This window comes from Ranitomeya imitator, chromosome 8, assembly GCF_032444005.1.
Source record: "Ranitomeya imitator isolate aRanImi1 chromosome 8, aRanImi1.pri, whole genome shotgun sequence".
Lineage (NCBI taxonomy): Eukaryota > Metazoa > Chordata > Amphibia > Anura > Dendrobatidae > Ranitomeya > Ranitomeya imitator.
In genome coordinates this window covers 16,171,624-16,183,223 of record NC_091289.1, presented here as the reverse complement: position 1 = coordinate 16,183,223, position 11,600 = coordinate 16,171,624, and the positions used below count along the sequence as shown (strand labels likewise).

The following is an 11,600-nucleotide window of genomic DNA, read 5'->3' as shown; positions in this document are numbered from 1 at the left end:
CCCTTTGTATTTACTGTCATGGAGTCTTCTCTTTACTGTTGACTTAGAGACAGATACACCTACTTCACTGAGAGTGTTCTGGACTTCAGTTGATGTTGTGAACGGGTTCTTCTTCACCAAATTAAGTATGCGGCGATCATCCACCACTGTTGTCATCCGTGGACGCCCAGGCCTTTTTGAGTTCCCAAGCTCACCAGTCAATTCCTTTTTTCTCAGAATGTACCCAACTGTTGATTTTGCTACTCCAAGCATGTCTGCTATCTCTCTGATGGATTTCTTCTTTTTTTTCAGCCTCAGGATGTTCTGCTTCACCTCAATTGAGAGTTCCTTTGACCACATGTTGTCTGCTCACAGCAACAGCTTCCAAATGCAAAACCACACACCTGGAATCCACCCCTGACCTTTTAACTACTTCATTGATTACAGATTAACGAGGGAGACGCCTTCAGAGTTAATTGCAGCCCTTAGAGTCCATTGTCCAATCACTTTTGGTCCCTTGAAAAAGAGGACGCTATGCATTACAGAGCTATGATTCCTAAACCCTTTCTCCGATTTGGATGTGGAAACTATCATATTGCAGCTGGGAGTGTGCACTTTCAGCCCATATTATATATATAATTGTATTTCTGAACATGTTTTTGTAAACAGCTAAAATAACAAAACTTGTGTCACTGTCCAAATATTTCTGGCCCTAACTGTATATGTCAGTGAGACATATATATATATTAATATAGCATGCAGCGCTAGATAGCTTTAAAGCCGGTAATTCAATTGCCGGCTTTTGCTATCTCCTTCCCAAACCCGACATGATGAGACATGGTTACATACAGTAAACCATCTCATATCCCCATTTTTTTTGCATATTCCACACTACTAATGTTAGTAGTGTGTATGTGCAAAATTTGGGCGCTCTAGCTATTAATTTAAAGGGTTAAATCGCGGAAAAAATTGGCGCCAGAGTGGTAAACCCAGTGACTGAGGGCAGATATTAATAGCCTAGAGAGGGTCCACGGTTATTGCCCCCCTCCCCCCCGGCTAAAAACATCTGCCGCCAGCCACCCCAGAAAAGGCACATCTGGAAGATGCGCCTATTCTGGCACTTGGCCACTCTCTTCCCATTCCCGTGTAGAGGTGGGATATGGGGTAATGAAGGGTTAATGTCACCTTGCTATTGTAAGGTGACATTAAGCCCGATTAATAATGGAGAGGTGTCGATTATTGACACCTCTCCATTATTAATCCAATAGTATGAAATGGTTAAAAAACACGCACACATTATTACAAAGTCTATTAATGAAATAAATACACAGGTTGTTGGAATAGTTTATTATACTGGTAATCCACCTGAAGACCCTCGCTCTGTAAAAAAGGTAAAATAAAAAAACAATATCCCATACCTTCCGAAGATCAGTCTCGTCCCACGCTGTAAATCCATCTGAAGGGGTTATCTAATTTTACAAGCAGGAGCTCTGCTAATGCAGCTGTGCTCCTGCCTGTAAAACCCCAGCGAATGAATGGAAAGCAGGGGAATGTACTGTCGTTACCTTCAGTTGCGGTGATGCGCCCTCTGCTGGATGTCCTCATATGAACTCGAGCCTGGGAACTTTTCAGAATATTTTCCCACGCTCGAGTACTACATTATGACACTCCCACAATGCTACCCATACATTATGACCCCCCAACAGTGCCCCCATACATTACAAAGCCCCCATAGTGCCTCCCGAAGATTACAATGCCCCCACCGTGCTACCATATAATACGACGCCACAACAGTGCTTCCTTTACATTGCGACCACCCACAGAGCTCCCCATATATTACGAACACCCACAGTGCCCCTCATGCATTATGACCCCTCACTGTGCCGCCCATACTTTGACCCCACCAACAGTGCCCCCACACGTTACAATGCCCCCATATATTTCAAACCCTCACAGTGCCCCCCTTATGTTACGACACCAACAGTGCCCCATACATAACTGTGCCTCCCATACATTACGACACCCCCACAGTGCTTCCCATACATTATGACCCAACCAACAGTGCCCACATACATTACGACACCCCCACAGTGCCTCCCATATATTATGACCTCCCCTAATGCCTCTCATACATTATGACCCCCCCACACTGCCCCCACAGTACCCCATTGTCATTATGAACCAATACAGTACCCACCTTGCACTTCGGATGCACCTTATGTCGCCACCATAGGAGAAAAAACACACATCCACAATAAAATAACGTGTTTTATTTTATTCATTTTTTTAAATTATTATTATAACAGAAGTTACATAAATAAGCTTTATAACATTGGTAACAGTCAGTATTACATGTCCTCTATCTACTTACAGTAAATATATAAAGTGCCTGCATCTTAGCGTAAAATGGTGTTCAAGACCCCCAGTGCTACCCGACGCCCAAGTCTATAAGGGAAAAAAATCCATTTAAGGACGATTATCAGATTTTTTTTTTTTTTTTTTTTTTTAGTAAAACAGTTAATAAGGCAAAAAATGAGTTGAGAACTACTTATTGCCGCTTCAATGCCCCCCAAATCCAGTGTAACTAGTTTGACAGATCTAAAAAGGTAAAACTTGGATGGTAACATCCTGCCAGAGGCGAAAGTTATCCCCATCTCAGCTTGTGGGAGTAATCAGATTTTCGGGAAAAAAAAAAATGTATTCAGTATTGCAGGATGTCCCATCCCTCAGTCTGGGGGGCCACGTAACGTTCGTCGCCTCTGCTCGGCCGCATGTCATTTTGCGTCCCCTTCCTACCCGACAGGTGAAAGCTTTAGGTCTACACAGTATTGCTGTTTCCCTATAAACTTTGTGAAACAGTATTTTGTAGCACTGCAGTAATATAAAACCGTCTCTGCTGTATCCACCAAGTGAAGCTATGGGGGTCCAGGGTCTCTCCCGGGCTTGGACGCCCAGTACCGCTGGTTCGTCTATATTGGGTGTTACTGGAGCATCCGGCGTGGGTAGAAAGGGAGGAAGTCTCTGAGAGCAGCCGATGGTTTTTCTTCCTCGGGTACAGTCTTGTTATTGGGCTCCAGAAACTGCTGCATATAACATGAGGTTCCCAGGAGGACGTGCCCGGTGGTCTGCATGGTGAACAGCGTCCAGCGTAAGGCCTCCCTGTGATGGAAAAAGATGTCAAAAGTCCCTTTTAGTCCAATCTTAGTTATATTTGCTCCTGGAAAAGCCGTGTGCCCACCAATATCACAGCTCCCATAGCGGCGGTCACCCAGCTTTCTCAGACCCCATCAACTCATATAACAGTCTAAGTAGACAGGTTTTCCATTCAGTAGACTAGGAAAGCTGGGTGACAACTATAGAAGCTTTATTGGTTGTCCCTTTCATTAGGAGAAAGCCTGCACCGTGACCCTGGAGGATCGGATATTCACCTCATCATCCTTTTGGCGCTGTGGCACTGCAGATTATAGGACACGGAGTAGGTCCCGTATAGGGTGGCCTTAATATTCAGACACCCGATGAAATCCTGCGGATGGTTCTTGTACAGGTCAAAGCTGAACTGGGCCACGTCAATCTTCCGCAGAGGCGTGCTGGACAAAGAAATATGGTAGCCGGCATTCTGGATGGAAAAAAAAAAATTATTAAATGTATAAATCTGCTATAAAAACCTTCAGTTTCTCACCATTTTCTTGATGTGCGATAGCTGTCAGTGAATAGAAACTGTATGTCGAAAAATATTAACCCATCTGATGCATGAAGTTACGTTTAGGGCTCGCGCTTTCACAAATCAGCTGGACTAAATGGATTTTTAGATTCCTGATATAACCAAGAAAAGTTTCTGTTCACTGACAGCCGGCAGAGGTTCTATTGAATGGGTCTTCATGGAGCGACACGATCAACTGTATAGGATGTTCCTAATCTAGGTGAAGTCAGGGTCCCAGGGAAATGTAAGGTAAGGGCCCGCAATCTGCAGCACAACCACAACTCTCAGCATGCCCTGACAGTCACAGGGTGTCTACAGTGGGAGTTGTAGTGCTGCAGATGGCAGTCCATTGAAAAGGAGTCACTTGCCCATTAGTATAGCGGTGGTCTTCATAGGAATAGGAGGGGCGAGGGGGGCAGAGCAGACGTGGCATCAGTACCCAGGAGCTTCAACTTCTGCCCCTTTTCTAAGGCCACTTGCTAAGAGCCGCCGGACCTCCCCTCTGCATTCTGCACCCGATGGACTCACTTGAGACGACTTCCATGTCTGTCCTTTCACAAGAGCCATGAACACAACTCCACTTTCCAAAGACTGGAAAAAATCTTCAGTGTCCACACCGGTGCCGTCTTCCTCCAGAACCAGTGTGACAGCTTCATCCATGAGCATGGCATCCTGGATCTAGGGACAAGAGACACATTTCTGGTGAGCGATGACCCCAACATTATAGTGGGAAGTGCACTACATATAGGACCATCAACGTGATTTATTTAAAGGGTGAAAAAAGGTCCAATGCAACTGAGAACAAGGGTCCTACTACATCCAGAGGATCGATAGAGTTGTCATTGTCAGGGTCAAGCCCATCTGCATCCAACATGCGACCTCCGATCTCGAGCCTTGGTCCTCACCTTGTTAAGCAGATCTTCCAGACTGTCCGCCACGATGCCCTTTCGGACACTTCGGTCATAGTTGCAAACTCTAAAGGGTCGTGGTTTGGACGCCGGCCGGGAAAGGAGTTGTTGGGTCATTGTGGCACTGACGGAGACACACCTGTAATAACCAGGACGGACAATTATAACATACGGTAACGCCTAATCTGCCCTGTGATAACGGCCGATGTAGGGCCTGTGCCATCAGCCTGCGCCACATTTCATAATTCCCCGTGACCTTTGTGCTGTCTGTACACAGAACTCGACTTTTGGACAGAGAAATTGCCAAATATGAAAGCGTCTGGCCGATAAATCTGGGTAAAGGTGACAACGACATTAAGGGAGGGACGGTCATCAGTGCGGCCATAGACTGGATCCAACTGTAACCACCTCCGGGACCTGACTATCCCTGTAATGGGGTCCCCTAAAACCCATGCCGAGACCACCACATCTAGACGGAGAGAATATGTCACCCCCGTCAGTACTTGGTGGCCCTTAGATTGGTGATCGGGCACAAGGTATAATTGGAGCTTAGGAGTAGAATAGAATTAGAAGACGTCTTACTTGGAGAGAGACCTGGGGGAGAGAAGACTCAGCGACTTCATGGCATATTCCATCTTGGTCAGGAAAATCTCCTCCGATCTACAAAGAAACATATTACAGAGCATTACAATCCAGGTCGCCAGGGCTTGCTGGCAACTGTAGTGCTGCACAGAATTCTACTTTTTTTTCTAATAGTTAAAGTTAATAAAATCATTTAAATAGTTTTACAAATAAATCAAACATTATAAATTCTGCCATGAAGGTCTGGGTAGATACTCACTGATTTGCCATACTACCAGAAGTCTCAATCTGTAGCATTCATAGAAAGTCTGAGGAGAGGCGGGTGCGGGGTCACTTATATCCTGCCCGGCGTACCTTGTCCCGTCAGATCATCTGTGAGGTCACCAAATGCAGGGTGACGGTGTAACTCATGGGTGCAAGGTCCGCTCCGGTGCAAGGTTCAGGCGGAAGGTCAAAAAGCGAATTTATTACTGTATATTGCGCACGGTAATATCTAGGTAACATTGTGGAGGGCTACGTCCACCTAGCTTTCCACAGATCCTGACAGATGTGTAAAGCTATATGCTTAGAAAGAGACTGTCCTCCATGTGTAGTGCGGGGTCAGTCACTCTCTACCTGTCCTCCATGTGTAGTGCGGGGTCTGTCACTCTCTACCTTCCCTCCATGTGTAATGCGGGGTCTGTCACTCTCTACCTTCCCTCCATGTGTAGTGTGGGGTCTGTCACTCTCTACCTGTCCTCCATGTGTAATGCGGGGTCTGTCACTCTCTACCTTCCTTCCATGTGTAGTGTGGGGTCTGTCGCTGTCTACCTTCCTTCCATGTGTAGTGCGGGGTCTGTCGCTGTCTACCTTCCCTCCATGTGTAGTGCGGGGTCTGTCACTCTCTACCTGTCCTCCATGTGTAGTGTAGGGTCTGTCGCTCTCTACCTGTCCTCCATGTGTAGTGTGGGGTCTGTCGCTCTCTACCTGTCCTCCATGTGTAGTGCGGGGTCTGTCACTCTCTACCTTCCCTCCATGTGTAATGCGGGGTCTGTCACTCTCTACCTTCCCTCCATGTGTAGTGTGGGGTCTGTCACTCTCTACCTGTCCTCCATGTGTAATGCGGGGTCTGTCACTCTCTACCTTCCTTCCATGTGTAGTGTGGGGTCTGTCGCTGTCTACCTTCCTTCCATGTGTAGTGCGGGGTCTGTCGCTGTCTACCTTCCCTCCATGTGTAGTGCGGGGTCTGTCACTCTCTACCTGTCCTCCATGTGTAGTGTAGGGTCTGTCGCTCTCTACCTGTCCTCCATGTGTAGTGTGGGGTCTGTCGCTCTCTACCTGTCCTCCATGTGTAGTGCGGGGTCTGTCACTCTCTACCTTCCCTCCATGTGTAGTGTGGGGTCTGTCGCTCTCTACCTTCCCTCCATGTGTAGTGCGGGGTCTGTCATTCTCTACCTGTCCTCCATGTGTAGTGTGGGGTCTGTCACTCTCTACCTTCCCTCCATGTGTAGTGCGGGGTCTATCATTCTCTACCTGTCCTCCATGTGTAGTGCGGGGTCTGTCACTCTCTACCTGTCCTCCATGTGTAGTGTGGGATCTGTCACTCTACCTGTCCTCCATGTGTAGTGTGGGATCTGTCACTCTCTACCTTCCCTCCATGTGTAGTGCAGGGTCTGTCGCTCTTTACCTTCCCTCCATGTGTAGTGCGGGGTCTATCATTCTCTACCTGTCCTCCATGTGTAGTGCGGGGTCTGTCACTCTCTACCTTCCCTCCATGTGTAGTGTGGGGTCTGTCACTCTCTACCTTCCCTCCATGTGTAGTGTGGGGTCTGTCACTCTCTACCTTCCCTCCATGTGTAGTGCGGGGTCTGTCACGCTCTACCTGTCCTCCATGTTTAGTGTGGGGTCTGTCACTCTCTACCTTCCCTCCATGTGTAATCACTGCTGTCCATCAGCGGCCACCAAATATAACTCCCAACATCTCATGTTCTGTCATATTTAGTATTATAGGGCAACATAATAAATAGATAATAATAAGATATAAACAGACAGCTGGAAAGGCAGAGGCAGGAAGACATCACAAGTCTCTCCCTCTCATTGCTTGCCTCCTGGGCACACCGATGGCAGCCATTCTTTGTTTATAGCACTTCTAGACTGTCATGGATATACGAGTGTCACTTCCCACAAACAGGAGCATTTTCTTGCCGTATCCCAATGGCAACCTGACTCCTGAGGGACCGTTTCTCTCCTATTCACATTCTGATCCTGAATTATCAGTACGGCCACCATTGCTCACACCCCACAATTACAGTTTTATTTATTTTATTTTTACAAAACAATATGGCCTCCAGTCTCCATTGCTGGACTGAGGGGAATTAGATGAAATATTATATACATATATGTTATATGGTAGCCGGGCACAAGAGAGGTAAAGCAGCCATAGCAACCAATCAGCTCCCAGCTCCCATTTTCAATAGGACTTTTTAAAAATGAAAGGTGAAATCTGATTGGTTGCTATGGGCAACTACTCCATTTTTCCTGCATACCTGTATTTATATATGTCCCTCACGGTTGCCATGATGGAAGATGAGAGGCAGTCAATATGTGAAACGCAGAGTTTTACCTCACACCATGTTGACTTCTTTTAGGGCCATAAAAGTTCATTTTATTATTTAGCAGCTAATGTCTGTATGGACACAACCCTGCAATAATAGTGCCAGAGGTGTCACTCATGGGCCCTAAAATAAAATCCTAAACAGGCGCCCACAACTACCACTTGCCATAAAGATATGCAGGGCGACGTATGTTTTCTATCCGCGCTTTCACTGACAGGACGTGTGCCCATTATAGTCTATGGGGCTGTTCACTTGTCTTGTTTGTGGGCCGAGTATCTACATACGAGAAAACCAGATACCGTACTGAGGGTAACAAAAATGGATGAAAAATCGGATCCAGCACACTTATATGGAAAGAAAAAATATAAATATCTGATGACGCGTAGGGGTGTATTTCATAGTCAATAAATGAGCGTTGCCTGCAGACTTGCTGCAGATTTAACCCTTTGCTACACAGTCACACGTTACAGAGTCCAAACTCCCCCATAACCTTAGGGTGCAGCCTGGCCCACATGCGATTTGAATAGGTGGAGATAAACAAATATGGCGCCACTTATCTCAGAGAATTAGACAAGTAAATTTGTCAGACTCCTGTTCCTTTCAATGGGAGATAAAAGAGGTCGCTAGCCCAAATATTGCTTGGTGGGTCTGGTCTACACAGCACCTTTGATCGTAGCCTAAAACTGTGCGATCGCTCAATTGCTTTGGGGGGGCAATTTGGGTGTCGGACGCACACGATCTAGGGTCTGCAACACAATAGCAAAATCGTGTGCAACAAATAATTCTGATTTTTTTTTTTTTTTTTGCTGACAGCCGTTGTGCCGTTACATTATTTCACGCCCATCAATGCGACCGCGCTGTCAATCATTTATAGGTGATGCCATGAGTCAAAAAAAATTGCTGCGCCATTGTGAGGGTTTCGCTTTTTAAGACAATGAAGTCATGCATTTCGGATTGTGCGCCCCCCGTACAGGACGGGGACCTATAAATCCACATGATATGACCAGCGGCTGCAGGTATATACCACGCAAGCTACTTACAGATGCCGCTGCTCCTCGCTGTCACCGGGGCTGTCACATACTGACCCTGTCGGAGTATGTGGTGTATGATGAGAGTTTCACTCCCCTTTACCCAGACTGCTCTACTGTAAGGAGTAACCTCAGGCCATTGCTGCCATGTTCCCACTCCCAGCAGCAGTGTGGAAATAAATAGGAGCAGGGGTCATTAGTGGTCAGACACATTCCCTGCTTTATGCAGTCCCCCCCACCCATGGTGCAAATCTGCCCCACTTCTATCATGATGTCCCAATACAGCGCTCATATCAGGCAGAGCGATGGCAAGTGGAAGCGTCGATGTACAAGAATCATTACGTGCTGCCGATTATGTAGGTGAAAGGCAACGATTGCAATAAATCACTGAAATGGGCGCAGCCGTGACTCACATCTAGAGCTAGACACAATGGCCCATGTGACTCCTGTTGTATGGTGCAATTATTTTTGCAAAACCATCCCAGAGACGAGCTGTAATCTGTACGAAACATGACAATAAATTATTAAATAATAATAATAAATTTATAATAATAATAATAATTTTATTTATATAGTGCCAACATATTCCGCAGCGCTTTTAAATTCCTTGTGGCGCCCCCACAGGAGATATGAAGAATTGCACACTTAAAAGGGATTATCCCACCAAAGATATTCATCACCTACTCACACACCGCTGGTCCAAACTCCGCTTCTGTATGAGACAGCGCGGCCACTGAAGCAGGCCTCATCCACGGATCCCAGCCAGCCTCAGAGCAGCGCTTACAAGCTCTATAGAAAACAGCATGAAAGCAATGAGGTGTTTGCCTAGGAGACCAGCCACCCCTGAAAGACCGCAGCGGTGTCCTGTAACCCAGGCAATGATCAGCAAACTAGAGATAGAAAAATCTTTCTGTTCTTGAGAACAGAGAGGACTTTTAAAAACGCATAAATAGCAAAGTTTCTTGTTTTTAGAAGCTCTTTATCAGCAGAGAAGGACTGATGAAACCAAGTAGAAGTGCACTGTGCATCATGGCGCAGCCAATCATTTAAATGCCCCTTCCCACCTGTTTGTTTTCCCACTATCTCTGCCTCTTTAATTCCAGAGCTGTCAATCAAAGCGGAGGGGAGGGAAAACCAGCAGGTGTAAAGGTGAATTTAAATGACTGGCCCCTCCGTGGAGCACCGAGCGCGTGTGCTTGGTTTGAACAGTCATTTTGTGCTGACGGAGTCCCTTTATGTACAGGGGTGGTAAAAAATGTGTACTGCTGCCCCATTAATTTGTATGGGGCCCATGACATTGCGTCTTCAGAAAGCTGGCATGATCGTCAGGTGCCTGCCCTGCTCTTTCTGCACATCGCCCCCACACCAAAATGCAATAAAAGCACTGTATGTACCCCAATATTGTATCAGTAAAAACTACAACTTACAAAGCAAAAAAACCCACTCTGTTAGGACGCAATCAGACGACCTTATAAATCGGACCGCAATGTAAGGACTGGCCGGCGGGTCTCCTGACCTGAGCTTGACAGCTGCACAGGACTAGATGAAGCTGCCATGCTCGGGATGGGAGATCTGCTGGCCAGTCTGGGTACTGCGGTCAGATTTATAAGGTCGTCTGATTGCGCCCTAAGGGTATGCGCACACGTTGCGGATTTTGCTGCGGATTCGCAGCAGATTGGCCGCTGCGAATTCGCAGCAGTTCTCCATGAGTTTACAGTACCATGTAAACCTATGGAAAACAAAATCCGCAGTGCACATGCTGCGGAAAAACGAGCAGAAACGTAGCGTTGTTTATTCCGCAGCATGTCAATTCTTTGTGCGGATTCCGCAGCGGTTTACACCTGCTCCATAATAGGAATCCGCAGGTGTAAAACCGCAGGTGGAATCCGCACAAAATCCACGAAAAAATTGCAGTAAATCCGCGGTAATTTCGCAGGAAATCCGCAGTGCGGTTTACCTGCGGAATTAACAAAATCAGTATGGAAAAATCCGCAGAGTAATCCGCAGCATGTGCACGTGGCCTTACACGGGTTCACTGACAGAAAAATTTTAAAAAAAAGTCTTAAATGACGACACAAACCAACTTCTTTTTTGTTTTTATAACATTGTTTTTTGTTTGTTTTTTTCATCCACCAATACATTATATATATATGTAAAAACTTTGTACGTTTGGTCTCGCCCTAATCACACCAACCTGGAGAATCCTGCTGCCAGGTCATTCCTTACTGCACAATGATCACTGTAAAGACAAAACAATGGCGGATTTGCAATGTTTTCACCATTTCTCCGCACTTGGATTTTGTTTTTCCACTTTTCGGTGCATTATTTGGTAATCTGATTGGTGTCATTCAAACCTACAACTCGTCCCAGGAAGAAAGCCCCTGGTCCGGATATATATTGGGAGAAAAATAAAATACTTCTGGCCCATATAAGGGGCGGCGAATAAAACTACGAGCGCGAAAATGTGTAATTTTAAAGACGTCTCATCGGTGCTGCCCTATTAATTCGGGTCTCACTTTCCCACTGTGTCATCTATAGCAGCTTTAACTAAAAGCAACAGTGACAATCCCTTTAAGATAAATGCAAGTCATCACTTTTTATGGAGGTACTCTAGCAGTTATTATCAGAGGTAATCAGTAAGCTATTACTATCTGGTTTCATACAGCCACAGAAAAGCTACTGTAAGACTGAAAAGGTCTGAACGTTGCCTATGCTACTTGCCCTCACTCCATAACAGCTACTAGAACACTTTGTCCCTTCCTATGAGCAACAAAAGTAAGCTACTTCCGGGAGAACCAAGATGGCGCCC

The 11,600-nt window shown here is 46.1% G+C and overlaps 1 protein-coding gene across 2 annotated transcripts; it reads right to left on the bottom strand.

Moving 5' to 3' along the window:
• Positions 1-2,229: 2,229 nt before the first annotated feature.
• On the bottom strand, positions 2,230-8,840 carry CIDEC (cell death inducing DFFA like effector c). Of its 2 annotated transcripts, none has more exons than XM_069736408.1 (6): positions 8,804-8,840; positions 5,170-5,247; positions 4,585-4,726; positions 4,208-4,357; positions 3,408-3,595; positions 2,230-3,138 (listed from the first exon to the last, which is right to left on the bottom strand). In XM_069736408.1, exons 2-6 carry the CDS (start codon positions 5,220-5,222, stop codon positions 2,961-2,963), a joined length of 711 nt encoding a protein of 236 aa, XP_069592509.1. In that variant the 5' UTR covers positions 5,223-5,247; positions 8,804-8,840; the 3' UTR covers positions 2,230-2,960. The 2 variants fall into 2 exon arrangements, with proteins under 2 accessions (XP_069592509.1, XP_069592508.1); XM_069736407.1 differs by lacking the exon at positions 8,804-8,840 and adding an exon at positions 5,429-5,573 and having other exon boundaries at positions 2,487-3,138.
• Between the last annotated feature and the right edge of the window lie 2,760 nt (positions 8,841-11,600).